Source organism: Macaca nemestrina, chromosome 5 (genome assembly GCF_043159975.1).
Source record: "Macaca nemestrina isolate mMacNem1 chromosome 5, mMacNem.hap1, whole genome shotgun sequence".
NCBI lineage: Eukaryota > Metazoa > Chordata > Mammalia > Primates > Cercopithecidae > Macaca > Macaca nemestrina.
In genome coordinates, this window is record NC_092129.1 from 158148012 (window position 1) to 158168043 (window position 20032).

Sequence of the window (20032 nt, forward strand, 5' to 3'; positions counted from 1 at the left end):
TCTAGCATGTACGGCAATACTGCATGCACATTCAAGACACCACCCACAGCATGTTTAACAACAATGCCCGTTCCCATCCCCTCATGGATAATCATGTAGGACTCCCATAACGGGAGTTTCTTCAGTGTCAGTTAGTGCTGAAGTAGCCGACTCTGACTGCTATCAGAATGTACTTTCACTTTGCAATAAAACCCCTTTGCCTACTTTTACTTTCGACTGGCTTTCAAATTCTTTTGTGCAGGGAATTCAAGAATCTGAACCAGCCCACTGACAACAGAGGTTTCTCAGAAACCTAAAAATAGATCTGCCAGATGAGGCAGAAATTCTGCTACTGGGTATTTATCCAAAGGAAAGGAAATCAGTATACAAAGAGGTACCTATATCCCCATATTTATTGCATCACTCTTCACAAGAGCTGATATATAGAGTCAACCCTAAATGTTCATTAATAGATAAATGGATAGAAAATGTGGCATATATACACAATGAAATACTATTTGGCTATGAGAAGAATGCAATCTTGTCATTTGTTGCAATGTAGATGAACCTGGAGAACATTATGTTAAGTAAGATAAGCTAGGATTGGAAAGATAAATATTACATGTTATCACTCATATGTGAAGGTTGAGAAAAAAATTTTAGCTCATGGATTTAGAGAATAGAATTGTGGGTACTGGAAGCTGGGAAGGGTAGCAAGGAGGGGAGGATAGGGAGAGCTTGGTTAATGGTGACAAAATTACAGCTAGATGGTAGAAATGAGTTCCGGTATTCTGCACCATTTTAGGGTGCATATGGTTAACTCTAATTTATTGTATATTTTCAAAAAGCTAGAAGAGAATCTGGAATACTCACAACAAAAGAAATGATAAATGTTTAGGGTGATGGATATACTAATTACCCTGATTTGATTATTACACATTGTGTACACATATAAAAAATCACTCTTTCCTCTTAAATACGTACCATTTTTACATGTCAACTAAAAATAAAAGAAAAAAGCGAATATGATCTATCATGATGTATATATCATGTGTACTTGAGCAAAATGTGCATGCAGATATTGGGTATAATGTTCTATAAATCAATTAGCTCAAGATAATAGATAGGATTGTTCAGATCTTATGTGTCTTTACTGATATTTTTGTCTAGTTATTGCATCATTACCAAAAAAAGGGTGTTAAACTCTCCAAATATGATTGTAGAATTGTCTATTTTTTCTTTTTTTTTTCCATTTTTACTCTATGTATTTTGAAACTCTGTTATGACATTTTGCTATGTATTTTAAAATTTTTTTATGTATTTTGAAACTCTGCTGTTAGAATCATATATTTATGATTATTATGTTTTCCTGATGAATTGACCCTTTTTTGTTGTTGTTGTTTCTCTGAGACAGAGTCTCACTCTGTTGCCCAGACTGGAGTATGGTGGCACAATCTTGGTTCACTGCAACCTCCACCTCCTGGGTTCAAGCGAGTCTCCTGACCTGACTCAGCCTCCAAGTAGCTGGGATTACAGGCATGTGCCAGCATGCCCAGCTAATTTTTGTATTTTTAGTAGAGACATAGTTTCACCATGTTGGCCAGGCTGGTCTTGAACCTCTGGCCTCAGGTGATCCGCCTGCCTCAGCTTTTTTTTTTTTTTTTTTTTTTTTGAGACAGAGTCTCACTCTGTCACCCAGGGTGGCATGCGGTGATGTGATCTTCGCTTACTGCAACCTCCACCTCCTGGGTTCAAGCAATTCTCATGCCTCAGCCTCCCGAGTAGCTGGGATTACAGGCACATGCCACCACGACTGGCTAATTTTTGTATTTTTAGTAGAGATGGGTTTTTTCTATGTTGGCCAGGCTGGGAACTGACTCCTTTAACAATAAAAAATATCACTCTGTCTCTAGTAACACCCTCTGTCTTAAACTCTACTTTAGCTGTTATTATTATAGTCATTTTAGTCTTTTTATGCTTTCTGTTTGCATAGTATATATATTTTAATATGTTTATTTTCAAGTTATCTGTGTTTTTATATTTAAGATGTTTCTCTTCTAACAAATATGTTTGGTTCTTGCATTTTTAAATAGATTCTAACAATCTTTGCCTTTCAATTGAAATATTTACACCATCAACATCTAACATTAACATTTATTTTTCTTTCCATAGTACACTGGATAGCATCTCCCATACAATATTGAACATAAAGTGTGATAACTGACATCCTTATTTCATTCCTACTCTGGGTGGAAAGGGCAGGGGTGGAGAAAGCATTCAACAATTTGCCATAATTATAATGCTTTTGTTACACTGTTTTCTTCTGCATTAAAAAATATCATTACATTTTGCATGAATTATTAGGATAAAATATTTTCCAATTTTCCTGGAAAATGCCATAACCATGTCTCTCAGTTTTGTTTCCATCTTTCTTCTACATTTTACATAACCTACATGAGAGGCACATTATCAAGTATATTTTACATGGCTTCTCAGTGTCTTCTCTGTCTGCTAACAGGTTTACCAATAGATGGCACTCTTGTATTTCTGGTGGCTATGAGAATATCGTTTTGCCTTTAAGACAGCGTAACTACTTGTTTCACCAATATTAAAGACATGTACATTTGATCTGGTTCTTATGGATGATTTTAAATGACTCAAGCTAATAATCCTAATTTTACCTAAACACTCCATTATTTTAAAATATATTCATTTATGCCCACAAGAAACATTTATTGACATTAAGCTGGACATTAGGCTTCTCTATGGCAGACATTAGGCTAGACTCTAGCCATATATCTATTGAGGGAAAAAAAATTATTTTCTATGTAAGTTTCCAAAAAGCCAAGATGTGTTTTAAAAAGAAACAAAATGTTACATTCTAAATGCTGTAACAAGATAAGAAAATGTGTTATGGCTGAGAGAATAAAAAAGCAGCAAGCAACTCCTGGAAGAACCACTGCTGCAGAGGTAATAACTGCTGAGCCATGTTTTGGAGAAGGAAAAGGTCACCAAGAGAAGGAGGGGATCCAGGGGGTCCAGGAAGATTGTATGCAAAAAGATCAAGGGTAATAAAAAATTTTCCATATTATGTAAATAATACGGTATTCAGGACCAGGAGCTTGGAGATCATGAAGTATAGGAGGAGGGTTGGTTTCAACTAAATCTGGGAATGAAACAGTGAAGCATCTGGCAGAACTCACATTTCTTTCCTCCCTTCTCCCTTGCACATTCCGTTTATGGAGTAATTGCAGGGATGGGAAAAGTTCAAAACCACCATTGAGCCTAGGTAGTGCTAGGGTAAGGTGGAGAATGAACCTGCGTGGTTTGCTCATCCTAAACTAGGTTCTTCTAGGAGAGCCCTTCCCCGTCAAATCTGCCCTCCTTGAAAGGGCCCAGACAGCCTAAGCTCACCTCCCAAAGACCCCTTACTTGATGACTGAATCTGATTCTACCCAGACAGGGCCTAAAACCCTTCCATAACTCTATAGCCAAACTCAATTTTAGACAGGCCTCATACCAAACTTTCTTCCTCTAAGTCTGCCACCCTAGGCAATTCTCAACATTCTCCATACACTTTAGAGCCATAGACATGCTACCAAGTCTCCAGACCTGCACCAAATGGAGCAGTGCTGTAATGATATGATCACTGGCCTTTGAACCAGACCCTTCTCTGTGGCTCCTATGCATCTCCAACCTGTTTTGAGCTCTGCTGCCAAGACATCTTTGGCACTTTGTTGTGAAGTTTTAAAACTGAACTAATCTACAATACACCTAACCTGTACCCTTTAAAAATTCATTATCATTCATACCATGAAAGATAAAGAAAGGCCAGGAAATTGTTCCAGGTTAATAGAGACTCAAGAGATAACAACCAAATGCAATTTGTGATCCTGGATTGAGGGGGAAAAAGTGTTGTGAGAGACGTGATCGGGACAGCTGGTAAAGTTTGAATTTGAATTTAAAGATAAGGTATTGAGTAATATAGGAAGATGATATCTGTAACTTTCAAATGTTTCAGTAAGTGTATATGTAAAGAGATATAAAGACATATAAATAAATAGATGGATAGGTAGAGAAAAAGCAAATGTGGTATGTTAACAATCTATGTAAAAAGTATATGAGTGTTCTTCGTACTGCTTTTCTGATTTTTCTATATGTTTGAAATTATTTTAAAATAAGAAGATTTGGGTTTTTTGTTTGTTTGTTTTTTGTTTTTAGAGACAGTGTCTTATTCTGTCACCCAGGCTGTAGTGCAGTGGCCCAATCATTGCTCACTGCAGCCTCAACTTCCTGGGCTCCTGCAATCCCCCTGCCTCAGTCTCATGAGTAGCTGGTACTTCAGGTGTGCACCACTGCACTCAGCTAATTTTTAATTTTTAAATTTTTTGTAGAGATGGCTAGTCTCAAACTTCTGCCCCCAAGTGATCCTCCCACTTCGGCCTCCCAAAGTGCTGGAATTACAGGGATGTACCACTGCTCCCAGCCTCAAATAAAAAGTATTTTATTTTAATTAATTAATTAATTTTGAGTCAGAGTTTCACTCTTGTCACCCAGGCTGGAGTGCAATGGCATGATCTTGGCTCACTGCAATCTCCGCCTCCTGTGTTCAAGTGATTCTCCTGCCTCAGCCTCCCGAGTAGCTGGGATTACAGGCACCCACCACCATGCCCAGCTAATTTTTATATTTTTAGTAGAGACGGGATATCACCATGTTGGCCAAGCTGATCTCGAACTCCTGACCTCAGGTGATCCACCCACCTCGGCCTCCCAAAGTGTTGATGAGCCACCACACCAGGTCTAAAAAGTATTTTAAAACCACAAGTCCCACTCTACTTTGTCCTACACTACCAGGGGCCAGGATCACCCTATGTCTTCTAGGCTATGAGATAGAGGAATCCAAGGAAGGAGATAACCTACTTGGTTCCTCTCTATAGGGTCTTGTGGGTGCTGTTGTGTGCTCTCTCTCTCTCTCACACACACACACACACACACACACACCCCTGAATACCAGAGATATCACTTTCCCAGTCTAGTACTCATCTCATCCCAAGGGTTTTGTGTTAGTGGTTTGCTCATTGTTTGCTTTGTTGTTTGCTTGGGTTATTCTTTTTCTCTTTTTGCAGCTGAAGGGAGAATTTCCAGGCCAGCCCTTTGACCATTAGAGTTACAGTGCCTCTATTCAGGCTTCATAGAGAGACCTGGGATTCAGTAGTGGGGGGCTTTTATCCAGTTCAAAATAATGCATTCTCACCAAGATGTACTTGGAAATAAAACAATACTAAAGCACAGTATTTTATTTATGCTGAACATTGAATCACTTTTTTCTGTATTTTGTGTAGAAAGTTACACACACACAAACACATTTGCTCCTGCTTTGTTTATTGCCCCGGGGTATGTTTGGTAACATGTCACCAGGCATGAGTAGTATGTCTTGGAAGGTGTGGCCTAAAGCCTAGACTCCTGCTTCATTCAACATTCTCCAGTGTATCTGTCCTCTGTCTACCTTAAGATAGGGGTCTCCAGAACTTCTTTTCACATTTAGAAGAGGGCAGCGGCTTTCGATGGAAAATAGGAGCTCTCATTCATCTCTATTACTTGTTCTAGCCATGGTCCAGCCCAGCAGTTTGGAATAAAGTATCTGTATGAAGTCTGTGAATGGTTCTCAGACTGGTTGAACATTAGAATCACCTGGGTACCTTCTAAAATTCTTATTACCCAGGGCATACCTCAGAATAAGTACAACAGGGTAGGGTTAGGATTAGGGATCATGATCTCTGGAGTCTGGTTTAGGTACTAGTGCTGTTTAAAACTACGTTTATGAGGCGGAGGTTGCAGTGAGCCGAGATCTCGCCACTGCAGTCCAACCTGGGTGACAGAGGGAGACTCCGTCTCGACCATACAAAGCAAAAAAACCAACTACCCTTGTGATTTGAATGTCCATCCAAAATTGAGAACTGCTAGGTAAGGTCAAGCTGTATAACTAAAGAGCAGTTTTCATCTGTCTGGTGTGGTGGCAGCTTTTTGATAAGGGAAGTATTGTTTCCATCCACATACCTGAGCCTCGCTCCTGAGAACACCAGTGTGTATGTTGCTAAAATTCCCCTGGTGATTCTGAGGTTCCTTCCTGGATAAAAACCACTGATCCTGGGAATGTACCCACTGCCAATCTCCTGTGTAAACCTTGGAAACTGGGAAGCCTACTGTTGAAAACACTGGGCTTGAGATCCTGAAACAAATCTTGTATTTCATTAATACTAACATTTGGTTCAGTGCAGCAAATCAAGGGAATTTTGGAGGCTGAGTTCTTTTGGAGCTTTTGCATTGAAATAGGTTCAGGCAGCAATAAGTTAAAACTACAACCTCAGCTAAAGGATTAAAAGACACGTGAGCTGGGTAGGATGAGGTCTAAGGTTGGGTGCGGCGGCTCATGCCTGTAATCCCAGCACTTTGGGAGACTGAGGTGGGTGGATCACTTGAGGTCAGGAGTTCAAAACCAGCCTGGCCAACATGGTGAAAACCCATCTGTACTAAGAATACAAAAAAATTAGCTGGGCAAGGTGCCAGACATCTGTAATCCCAGCTACTGGGGAGGCTGAGGGAGGAGAATCACTTGAACTCGGAAGGCAGAGCTTGCAGTGAGCTGACATTGCACCACTGCACTCCAGCCTAGGCAACAGAGCAAGACTCCATTTAAAAAAAAAAAAGAAAAAGAAAAAGAATTCATATATATCCAGGCATCAAACAGATACCTGGGGCAGATGAACAGACTTGAGATTAAGTCACACATGGAATTTAGGTGGAAAATGACATTGGAGAAATTTGAGATTATGATAAATAGAAATTTTTCAAAGAGGAATTTCACGCTCTGTTCTTGAGGGGATAGATGGACTTCCAACAGCAATAACACAGGATTAATGAGGACTTGGAATGTTACATAAATTAGAGATGTCAGATGGATAAAGAGATAAAAGTACTCTCTCTAAGAACATGGAACCAGAGATAGGCTCACTTCTATCCATCAGACATAACTAGCAGACTAAATGGTCTAAAAATAAAAATCATGCCCCACTCCTGCTTAAAACATTTTAACTACTCCCAGTCACTCTTCAGTTTCTCTACTGCATTATCTTTAACTACAGGGTTGGTCTGGGTGTGCAACACAAGAAAGCCTGGCATATACATGGATTCAAGTGTTTGCCATGTACATGCATTCTTTCATGTACTGTTTCATGTATTCTTTTTCACATCTGTTTTTTCCTTCATTGAAGTCAATGGCTGATATTAGAATCTACTATTCTTGCGTACTAGTTATATATGGTTACAAAACAAATGAGCAAAAACTTAGTGGCTTAAAACAATGCACATTTATTATTACCTAAGGTCTGTGGATAGAAGTTCTGACATGTTGAGATGGTCCTCTATTGTCTCGTTGTTCCATCTATTGATTGGATAAAATGTTGTTCCTTCTGTTATTTCTCAACAGTAGCTTTTACGTGTCTCTCTTTATCTTAAAATTCTAACCAAAGAGCTGCTCTTTTCTTGGTGTACTTTACCTTTGGTTGATCCTTCTTAACCTCTTCTTGCCCTCTGGGGCCTAAGATGAGGGCTGTTATCAGATGTGAGTCTATGGGAAAGCAAGCAAGAGGTTCTTCAGCCTCCATTCAGCCTTGAATGGCTAGGTAGAAATCAGTCATGGCCCTTCCAATGTGGTGCAGACCAGATCACAGACACAGACGTCTCAGCCAAGGTCTTGTGACCTAAGCCTTATAGCAATAATGAGTGTTTACTTACTTGGAGAACTCCCTTGGAATATCTTTTTTGTGAACCTGAGGCAACTTTTGGTGATTTCTTGAGGTCTTGGGAATCTTGGTCTAGAGCCATTACAACTTGCTGGCATTTTGTGACCAGATTGTAAATAAGTTCTATGATGTTCACTCAGAGAAATATAATGACTTATCATGTGAAGCTTCTGTGGTTCAGCCCTTACTTCGTTCTCATTCCTGCTTATCTGCATCTGTCTCCTGCTTGGGAACAAAAGTCTGGCTTCATTCTATGACCCCCACATTAAGTTTCTTAGTAGCATTTACTTTTCAGCTAGGAGTGTCTAAAATTATTTCCTTTTAAAAATGAAAATTTTGCATTTGACTAAATTTGTTAAATTTAGTCAAATTTGTTTAAAACCATTTTTAAAATGTTTCCCGAAGTTTTGAGTGAAGTTAGTACTTCAGAAAAACTGTTTTGTGTTTTTCCTGTGACCTCAGTGCACTGCTGTGCATTTCCATTTCTGCGTCCACATGCATTTGTTTTGAGGAAATATAGGAACCATGAGATAAAGTTCAAGCTCCTGGACATTGCATAAAAGGCCCTCATGACCTGGTCCTGTTGATTTCTTCCCCAGATTTCCCACTATTTCGTAAGTTGAGATTTTTGGTTTGGATTCTTTGTGTTTTCCTAAAATCAAAATAGGTTTTTGCCTTTTATGATTATACAGTGAATAAATGCTATTTGTGTGAAAGTTTAAGCAATACAGGAAAAAAAAAAAAAAAAAAAAAAAAAAAAAAAAAAAAAAAAAAAAAAAAAAACCTAAGGAAGAAAGTCAGATTCATCTAAAAATCCTTGTGGCCAGAAGTAACTACCTTAGTTATTATTTTCTCTATCTCTCTCTCTCAATGTATATTTGGTGTGGGTATAGGGGTGTGTGTAGTGTGTATGTGTATATATCTGTTTCTATTCCTGTATGTGGATGTGCACAACGCATCCTGCTTTGTACACTAGAGTACTAGCATTTTTCTAATGTAATTCAATATTGTTGAAAACAATTAAAATGGCTTGTATATATATATATACACACACACACATACACATACATGCATGTATATACATATGCACATACAGACAAAAATGTATGTATATTCACACATGTGTACACACTCACACATACATATAGTTTTACATCCATAGTCTATAAATGTTGCTTTTTTGTGGTCACATTTTTGCTAAGTCTTACACTTTTTTTTTTTTTTTTTTTTTGAGACGGAGTTTTGCTCTTATTGCCCAGGCTTAGTGCAGTAGTGCGATCTCACTTCACTGCAACCTCCACCTCCCAGGTTCAAGCAGTTCTCCTGCCTCAGCCTCCTGAGTAGCTGGTACTACAGGCGTGCGCCACCATGCCTGGCTAATTTTTGTAGTTTTTTAGAGAGACGAGGTTTCACCATGTTGGCCAGTGTCTCAAACTCCTGACCTCAAGTGATCTACCTGCCTCAGATTCCCAAAGTGCTGGGATTACAGATGTGAGCCACTGTGCCCGGCCAAGTCTTACACAGTTTTTTTTTTTTTTTTTTTTTTTTTTTTTTTTTTTTTTTTACCACTAAACTGTTTACCCAAACCTAATAACCCAAGTCAACAGCTAGTATGGCTCATACAGTCTTATGTAAACAAAGATACAAATATATAGAATTTTCTTGATTAATATTCAGAAAAAAATGGAGTCCCTTTATATGTACTTAGTATCTGCTTTACTCATTTAAAAATGTATTACGTTATATAAAAGTATCCAGGTCAAATGTTATAGATGTGATTCATTCTTTTAACTGTGTTATTTTTCTGCAATGACTATGTATCACAATGTACCCAGTCTTCCACTGATGAAAATTTGGGCTATTTCCAGTTTGTCTTCCATTTTCCCTTCTTCCACTTGTATTTTCACTCAATGTGTTTATTAATTTAAGAAGAATCAATAGTTTTTATGGTATTACTTCTCCCATTCAAGAATATAGCATATGATATAGCATAGTAGAGTACTTAGTTCAATTTAGCCAGATCTTATTTTCTGCCCTTTAATAAAATTTTATTATTTTCTGCCTTTGAGTCACATTTTCCTTGTTCTTATAATTCCTAAAAAATGTATAGTTTTCATTCTTAAGGAACATTAAAAAAAAAACTACTTTGTATTTCTATTCCTGTCTAGTTAATTCTACTATTGGGAAAAGTAACTGTTAAAAAAAAATTCTCATCTTTCCAGTCAGTTCACCACATTTCCTTTATACCTTTGTACTTTAATCCCCAGTCATGTTGAACACTTCTTATTCCTCACACCAAGCCTCAATGGGTTTGCTCTTTCTGGAAGGTGCTTCCCCTATATTACTGACTTATTCATACCACGCATGAAGACTGGCACAGCCCTGTTCCACCTGAGTAGCTGAGTAATGCCAGCTACTCAGGAGACTGAAGTGAGAGGATCACTTGAAACCAGGAGGCAGAGATTGCAGTGAGCTGAGATCGTCCCACCACACTCCAGCCTAGGTGACAGTGAGACTCCATCTCGAAATAATAATAATAATAATAGTATGGAATTGAACTGCTCTGACTGGGAATAGCTGTTTTTAAAAAACTATTTTTTAAGTTCCTGGGTACATGTACAGGACGTGCAGGTTTGTTACACAGGTAAACGTGTGCCATGGTGATTTGCTGCACCTATCAATCCATCACCTAGGTATTAAGTACAGCATGTATTAACCCTTTTACCTAATGCTCTTCCCCACCCCCACCCCATCCTCCCCCAACAGGCCCCAGTGAGTGTTGTTCCCCGCCTTGTGTCCATGTGTTCTCATTGTTCAGTTCCCATTCCTAAGTGAGAACATGTGGTGTTTGGTTTTCGGTTCCTGCCTTATCTGTTAATGTCAGGCCAGAGAGACTTAAATTTTTAAGGATCTCTGGACTTTTCTTCTCTGGACACTACTCTTGATGTTTATAAATGTTACAGATATAACTTCTTTAATTTCATTAAATGTATATACCTTATTGAGTTGATTTAACTGAGTTGACTTTGTTACATGAAAATCATGATTGGGAGTGAGGGGTTTAAACCAGCTACCGAGATCTTGATTGTTGGTGGTGACCCAGTGCAAGAATTCATTCATTCAGTAAACTAATGCTTATTAAGCGTACACTGTCTTAGTCTGTTCAGACTGCTATAACAAAATATCATAAACTGGGTGACTTATAAACAACAAAAAATTTATTTCTTACAGTTCTGGAGGTGGGAAGTCTAAGATTAGGCTCTGGCAAATTTAGTGTCTGGTGAGGACCTGCTTACTGGTTTACAGGTAGCCATCTTTTTGCTGAATCCTAACATGGCAGAAGGGTTGAATAAACTCCCTTGGGTTTCTTTTATAAGGACACTAATCCTCGTTATGAGGTTTCTGCCCTCATGGCATAACTACTGCCCAAAGGCCCCTCCTTCTAATATTATCTCTTTGTGGGTTAGGATTTCAACATGAGCTTTGAGAGGATACAAACATTTCGATCATAGCACATACCATAGGACAGACACTGTGCCAAGAATTGTGGATATAGTGATTCTCAAAATGAACAAGATCCCTTTAGAGAGCTTGCAAAATCCAACTATAAAATTATGCTTTTTAAACAAATTATGCAGTTTGAAGAATCTACTCTGAATCTTACTTGTGGCATTGAACACTTTCGGCCACTCTTTCCTGATTATATTAAATATTTACTCCTGTTTGGGGGATCCAGTCTCAGTTACTTTTTCTACCGGAACTGGTACCAGCTCATGCTCTGCCTTGATGCAAATTAAGAAAATATCATACCTTTTGGGTAAATTAAGCCAAGAAAGTTCTCATTTCTTTTCTTTCTTTTCTTCTTCATTCTTTTTTTTTCTTTTTTTTTTTTCTTTTTGACAGGGTCTTGCTCTGTTGCCTAGGCTGGAGTGCAGTGGTGCAATCTCAGCTCACTGCAGCCTTGACCTCTAGGGCTCAAGCAATCCTCCTGCCTCAGCCTCCTGAGTAGCTAGGACTATAGGCGCATGCCACAATATCAAGCTAATCTTTGCATTTCTTTGTGGAGACAGGCTCTCCCTATGTTGCTCAGGCTGGTCTTGAACTCCTGGGCTTATGCGATTCTCCTGCCTCAACCTCCCAAAGTACTGGGATTACAGGCATGAGCCACTGCCCCTGACCATTATGACTATTTTCATTGGCTTATCAGGCAAATGATAACTATAATAAATCAATCACCAGAATTTTTAATTAAAGAAAGGAAGGAATTGTTTCAACTCTTCCTGCTACCCTTCTGTCCCTCAAAAGGGTATGCTGAATGTTGTCCTCCAAAGACATCCATGTCCTAATCCCTGGAACCTGTAAATATATTACCTTATATGACAAAAGGGACTTTACATGTTTAATAAGTTAAGAATTTTGAGATGGGCAGATTTTCCTGAATTTTGAAGATGGGACCTAGTGTAATCACAAGAATCACAAGGGTCCTTATAAGAGAGAGGCAGATGAGTCAGAATAAGAGAAAAATACTTGAAGATGTCACACTGCTGGCTTTAAGGTGGAGGAAGGGCCAAGAGCTAAAAAATGCAGTGGTCACTACAAGCTGAAGAGAAAAAGAAATGGATTTTCCCCTAAAGCCTCTGGAGGGGGCACAACCTTGCCAATACCTTGAGTTTGGCTCACCGAACCCCATTTTGGACTTCTGACCTTTAGAACTGTAAATAAATAAATAAATGTGTGTTGTTTCAAGCCACCACAGTTGCGGTAATTTACTACAACAGCAATAAAATAGAATTAGATACAGAGATCTGAGGAGTTGAGTAGGATAAGCCTACTCCAGCAGGTTATGTGGGGAGTATGCTGAGACTCACTAAGATGGGGGAACTCAGTTAAGGAAGTTTGAAGTTGATAAAGCCAGAGAGGGAAGGCTCTCGCCTCATTTTATAAGGGTTGCGTCACACTAGGAAAATCCAATAGCAACCACAGTCTCAAAATTAATAATTACAAATAGGACTCAATTCCAAGAGTCAGGAGCCAAGCAGGAACTGGATTAGGAAAGACATGCATGATATGAAACAGGAAGGAGGGCTACAATGCAGCTTCCTGGGAAGTTGCCAGGGTAGTCACGGTTCACATTCATTAGGCTGTGGGCACCAAATGCGTATGGAAATCTAATTGACTTAACTGAACTCCTAAAGAGGAATGAACACCTCATTTATTGAAGAACTACTACCAATTAGCATATGTATTTCATTTGTTCAATAATCCCATGAGTAGAGTATCACAATCCTTGCTTTACTAAAGCGGAAGCGAATTCAAAGAGGTTCAGTGACTTGTCCAAACTCAGGGAAAACACTAGGAAGTGAATATGGGTCTGACTCCATCTCTGATTTCAGGAGCCCTGCCCTTTCTTCCACACCATGCCCCCTTGCTTTCAGAAAAAAAGGCTTGTTGACTGAATGGTTGTATGCACAGTTCAAAGCAGAAACACGCAATGACATCTTTTGAGATATTCTAACAGTGAGAACTTGAAAATGAAGTTAAAAATTAAGCGGCAAAGCCAAACCGAGGCTTTCTGAGAAAGTGGGGCCAAACCTGGTGCTGTCTGACTGCCAGGTGGCTCATTATTTATCCCTGTAAAACCCTGCAAAAGTATTTGAAAGGGAAGAAGGGACAGAAAACTCCCTCCTTTTCCAAGTTAGCCTTATAGTCTAGGGCTTAAAATACTGGTTTAATGGTGAAGGTAAGTGCTTTTCTTCTTTATGGGTAGAAGGATAATTACTAACTTACCAAAGGTCCATTAAGGGGAGGGAACAGTTTTAGGAGAAGTCAGAGAAAAGACATTAACAGCAACATAAGGATCTCCATCTGGTAATATTGCCTAATTCCAAAATGAAGAGACTTTCTGAAAAAGATAACTGATTCAATCAAGACCCTAGGGCAAGGCTTGAGAAGCCACTGGTACCAATGGACACTGTGGACAATGGTCATTTCTCCAAGGACGCTGTGAGTATTAACTGTGATGCTGTGATTAGTTGGACTGGGTTTGGCTGTGGATGAAATACTGACCATAACTGACAAGATTTGTGTTTGGGACTGTGGCTAATGAGTCTTTTCAGACTTCTATATGAATTTGAAATAGTCCCTCAGGAAAAAGAGAACATGGCCGGGTGCGGTGGCTCACGCCTGTAATCCCAGCACTTTGGGAGGTTGAGGCGGGCAGATCACTTGGGGTCAGGAGTTTGAGACCAGCCTGGCCAACACGGTGAAACCATGTCTCCACTGAAAATACAAAAATAAGCTGGGCGTAATGGCGCATGCACCTAGGTGTGTGCATAACACATGTGCCAGCTATTCAGGAGGCTGAGGCAGGAGAATTGCTTGAACCTGGGAGGTAGAGGTTGCAGTAGTTGAGATCATGCCACTGCACTTCAGCCTGGGTGACAGAGTAAGACTCTGTCTCAAAAAGATAATAATAATAAAAGGAAAGAGAACATATCAAAGATGAATAAGACTGAAGGCAAGAAAATTGTATGCTTGGAGAGATCACCTAGCTTGTTACCTTCATTGTACAGCTAAGAAAAGGCACCCAGGGACATTGTGGTCAGCACCAATTTCTCAGAAAGATAGGCCGTTGATGAGAGGGCGCTCAGTTTTTCTAACACTGAAGGAATTGCTTCTTCCTATGTTTTCTGGTGAACCCCTCCCCACTCATCTTGTGGATTCCAGGCTAGAAGAATCCACTTTTGAAAAGTAGCATTTAAAACCAATTTAACAACCAATCGAAGGCACTTTTATAGAAATATATTTCATTTGCTGTAGGCCTGTACTTAGGGATCTGAGAGGGCCAGACTACCAATATTGTAACTGTTTATTATTATTGCTGTTGCTAGTATCTAGAATAGTATACAACGTTTAACACTTTGCAATTTACGAGGCATGTCTCATAGCTTTGTTTTCACTCCAAACTGCCCAGTGAAGTAACATTATCCCAATTCTTCCCATAAAACAGTGAAAGTCCTGAGAGTTTATGAAACTTTACCTGGTTTACTCAATCTGGGAATGGCAGAGCAGAATTCAGTCCTTGAATACCCTCCCAACTGCAGGTTCATGCTCTTTGATCTAGGTGTAACATTTATTCTGAGTAAACTAGGACTCTGGGCTAACAGAGATGATGCAAGACAGGCTGGATATTAGGAGAATCTAAGAGCCATCTAACAACCATTATAATAAAATCATGAGTTCTAGACTTTAAAAAAGGGGAAAACCTGTTTTTTCACTTATGCGTATACCATAATATGTACATTATTGATTTTTTTCTCAAATTCAACCTATACTGTGTCAAGTAATTTTTTTAATATAACATTTTCTTTTAACTTAATTTCAATTCATTTTTCTGTGTCTACTTACAACTTTGGCACTAGAAATCACAATTATTTTTTTAGAGGTATAGCTCCTTAAAGGGTAGGGTTCTGACAGTGTTACATGTTCTCAATTGTTTGCAAATAGGCTAATAATTATTCCACTGTCTCTAACTACATATCAACCATGCCAGTGTTCAGGCTCCATAATTTTATTAGCTTGAGTGCTTATTCTGGAAAAATACTTCCCATTACTATGAAATACCTCAGTTTAGAATGGTTTGGCATGTTAGCCTGATTTCTGCATTTGTCTCATGCAAAGGAAAATAGGAAATGAAGAACTGAAATTACCTATTGATACAAAATCAAAATAGCATTTGAAACCATAAAACTTAAGTGGGCTTTTCATCCTTTCTCATTAGACAGCAGCAGAGAATGGGAAGAAAAACTGAAGTGATGGGTTTGTGATACAATTCCAGTAACATAAAGAGCAAGGAGAAGTAGTTTTGTTGTGTTTATGTTTAATACTCAAAGCTCAACTTAAAGGGATTTTTCATCATCAAATTTCCTTCTAGAATAAATGATTGGAACTTGATTTAAAATGTACAAATTCTCCTGTATAATACCTCAAAATGGAGCTATCCTATTGAGTTTTAAGCTTGTGCTTAAAATATTATGAAAATAAAGGGGAAGTTGTATTAATAGGTAGAACAAACAGCAGTCTGGGCATTAGGGGATCTGGTGCTGGCTCTGTGCAACATGTGGTTTCAGGCAACTTTTTAAATTTTCTGTACACAAATTTTCTTATCAATAAAATGAACAGTTGGGCCAGAGGATCTCTGAGTCTCTTTCAGCTTTCAGTGTTTATACGATTGGAGAAGTTGGTGGGAAAGCTTTAAGTGGGGTGTAAGTAATTGCAGCTGCATGTACATTTAAAGAGTTGCCTTCAGCCAAGCCATGGGATCTTTCATAAAAAGTGAAATCAAATAGAAAACGATCCAAACTCTGGGTTTGACCACAGGTGACTTCAGCTAGGATCTGAGTGTAGAGCAATGAGCTGAACTCCTGATGTCCAGATGTTAGCAAGACTTGGAGGCTTTCTAAAGCAAAGCAACAACCAGTATCTATCCTGGTGCTGACCTGATCTTACTAGCAATTGGGTCTCCATTTGGGTCCATTGTACAAAACAATAACAACAACAACAACAACAACCCAAACACCCAAAATTCAAAATTTAGATGGAGAGACATTATTCTCAGAATTTTAGAGATACTTGGAAAGCAGAACACTATACTTGCCATGCTGATGAAGTCCAATTATTGTTCTTTTAAACTCATTTAGCTACTTCTGAATATAAAATGAGTATCTACTAATTATTTATAAAATCACTTGGTAAATATAGAAAATCACAAAGAATGAAGTGACCATCCTGTTTTGTAACCCAGAAATAGTCATCACCGGCACTTGTGTGAATCAGTTTCTATTCCTGTATGTGGACATGCATAGCGCACCCTGCTTTGTACACTAGAGTACTAGCATTTTTCTAATGTAATTCAATATTGTTGAAAACATTTTAAAATAGCTTCCATCACAATAATCTATCAAATTGACTTGCCAGACTCTCATTATTAGGTTAATTTATCTCTAACATTATGCGGTCATGAGTAATACTACAAAGGATATTTTTGGACAAAATTTTTCATCTATGCCTTTCCTTATAATCCTTCAGCCTAAGGTCACAGATTATGAATATCTTTAAAGGTATGGACAAGTCTTTTAAGTTTTGTGTGCAAAAGCAGTGCAAAGCCTTGAATGATAAAATATAGGTTTGATACATGTGTTTTTTGTTTGTTTGTTTTGAGACGGAGTCCTGCTCTGTCCCTCAGGCTGTAGTGCAGTGGCACGATCTTGGCTCACTGCAACCTTTGCCTCTTGGGTTCAAGAAATTATGCTGCCTCAGCCTCCTTAGTAGCTGGGACTGCAGGCATGTGCCACCACACCAGCTAATTTTAGTATTTTTAGTAGAGATGGGGTTTCACCATGTTGACCAGGCTGGTCTCGAACACCTCACCTCAAGTGATCCACCCACCTCAGTCTCCCAAAGTACTGGGATTACAGGTGTGAGCCACTGCACCCAGCCGATACATGTGTTTTTAAAGTCATAGAAGCTTCAGATGTCTTCAAGGATTTAAAAAAAATTAAAAAGTAAAGTCATAGAAGCTTCAATTTAGGAATGAATGGAAAATTGACGATATTTTTAGGATATGGATTTTTCCTAAAATAAACAAAATGTATGTATCCCCAAAGATAGTTTGATTAGTGTTCAAATATGAAATTAAACATGTCCATATTTAGAGCCGTGAATTCTCTTTTCCTGTCACAATAGCTGGATTTATTCACAATTATAGTAAGAAGTCCCCGTTCATTATAATTTTCTAGGTGACATGAAGACTGTCAGTCCAATCAAGTGTCCACATTATGTGTAGCAAATATGAGAATAAACATTTTAAACCTTTAATTGTAATACATATTAGTGTTATGTAATGCCATCCTTCATGTTCGAAGGCGCATGGAACATTGTTCTGGTGGTACAGAGGGGAGAGAAACACCATCAGAATGAAAGGAAAGACCGTTCTGGAACCTTACTCCTTCGCTCTTGAGCTTAGTTTAATTGTCCTGTCTTATGGTCTGCTACAAGCAATACTACTCCTCACCTTTGCATGCTTCTGTGTGGTTTAATAAAGTACATGCAATTTTTCATTTAATTCTTCCAGCTGCACTCAGAAAGGAGCCTTATCTTCATTGAACAGATGAGGAAATGAATGATTAGAGAATTTAAATGACTAACTCTAGGTCACACAGCTGGAACTTATAGCCAGATTTCCTTTTAACAATCCTGTAACCAAAAGCATACCAGTGGTGCCCTATAAAATGTAAGTTATGTAGCTGTGTTGGGTCAAAACTTTTACTGATGCTAAGAGGAGGCAACATTAACAAGGGGAAATTATTTGTGTATTATGTTTTGGATTATGTTCTCTCCATAGATAAAAGACTGTTGTAGTAAAAGAGATTCAGGGCACAGGGAAACTCCACCACAAAGCGTGGTACCATTTCCCACAGAAGCTAAATGGACGGGAAGCCTGCCACCAGGAAAGGTAAAGCCACTGCTCTTGTTTGCAGGCTATGTTAATAAGCTGAAGCTTATTCCAACCCATTTACACATCCCTGCATCACACTGCCCTTTGGTAAAGATACTCCCAGTGTAACATTGGAGCCAGCTCCAGCCCCAATCCTATTGCTTTTTCCTTAGACCCACGAAGTCATCTGTCAGAAATTAAGCCAAATAAGCAATACATCCTGGGATCTAGGGAGTGGAATAAGTTTTGGGAAAGTCTTTTTTTTTTTCTTTTTTGGCAGAGTCTTGCTCTGCCTCCCAGGCTGGAGTGCAGTGGTGCGATCTCAGCTCACTGCAACCTCTGCCTCTCGGGTTCAAGTGATTCTCATGCCTCAGCCTCCTGAGTAGCTTGGACTACAGGTATGCACCACCATGCCCAGCTGAGTTTTTGTTTTTTAGTACAGACGGGGTTTCACCGTGTTAGCCAGGATGGTCTCGATCTCCTGACCTCGTGATCCACCCGCCTCGGCCTCCCAAAGTGCTGGGATTACAGGCATGAGCCACCACGCCTGGCCCAGGAAACTCATTTTAAACCAACCTACGTATGAATTCCTACTATAATATTCTCGCCAAATGGCTGGCTCTTTCTCCTGAGCTTGGAAACCTCCAGTAAAATGGAAATAATTATTTCCCAGACCACCACTCTTATCTGTGAGCTTTTTTGGCCATTAAAAATTATTTCTTCCATTATATTCTTATCTGTGTCTTCATAGGTTTTCTCTTCGTTTCGCGTTAGTGTTTTCCTTCAAATAAGCAGGAAAAATCCAATCTATCATGCACATGGGAACCCTTTCAATATTGCTCTGTGGTTGTTCCACTTTATGGGGATGCTTTTAAAGAAAAAATTTGTCCTTTTAATACATTGAATATCTTCCAGCACCACATCACCTACAAGCTTTGTAAAAATAGTTCTACACATTAATTTTTTTTTTTTTTTTTTGAGACTGAGTCTTGTTCTGTCACCCAGGCTGGAGTGCAGTGACATGATCTTGGCTCATTGCGACCTCTGCCTCCTGGGTTCAAGTGATTATCCTTACTCAGCCTCCCAAGTAGCTGGGATTACAGGCATGCACCACCATGCCCGGGTAATTTTTGTATTTTTAGTAGAGATGGCGTTTTACCATGTTGGCCAGGCTGGTCTCGAACTCCTGACCTCAAGTGATCCTCCTGCCTTAGCCTCCCAAAATGGTGGGACTACAGCACCCCACGCAATTTTTATTTTTTTAAGTTGAGCATATGTGAAGGTAGTGCCTAGTGACACATAGCAAAAACATTTCCAAGTAGACATTACACTAGGGAATTAGTCGAAGTGTTCTTTTAAAGTACTATCTCTCAAATGTATTAAAAGAGAATCCTTGGATGTGCAATACCTTAATTCAAAGGCAGCTCATTATGTATAAACTCTTAAGCTTTGTGATAAACAAATGTGCATAACAGATGGGACTATTGACTTACAGCCCAGAGAATTTTACTGATGCTGAGACGGTTATGTGACTGGCTCTGCCACTGTCATCCCCATTCACTTCGTTTTGGAGCAATATGACATAAATGCCTTACATTTGGGTTTTCTCTATTTATCATCTGCTTCCTACCCCCTTGAAAGATAGCCATATTTGCTTTACTTGGTTATAAGATCCCATATTCAATGTCTTGAAGCCAACCAAATCATTTGACAAAGTGGGTTTGTAGTGCTGGCTATTTTGGTGAAAATAAGACAA

The 20032-nt window shown here is 39.0% G+C and overlaps 1 protein-coding gene across 11 annotated transcripts in view; it reads left to right on the forward strand.

Annotated features, from left to right (window-relative positions):
* The window catches only part of LOC105482568 (solute carrier family 17 member 2), an 82817-nt gene that overhangs the window by 51430 nt on the left and 11355 nt on the right, over positions 1–20032 (forward strand). For 5 of the 11 annotated variants that reach the window (XM_011742751.3, XM_011742763.2, XM_011742761.3 and 2 more), the window contains exons 1-2: positions 13368–13784; positions 18184–18294. In XM_011742751.3, the coding sequence (XP_011741053.2) occupies positions 18267–18294 (28 nt within the window). In that variant the 5' untranslated portion in view covers positions 13368–13784; positions 18184–18266. Of the gene's footprint in view, positions 1–13367; positions 13785–17007; positions 18073–18183; positions 18295–20032 lie in introns of those variants that run through there. The other 6 variants (XM_011742752.2, XM_011742754.2, XM_011742753.3 and 3 more) reach the window with 5 other exon arrangements.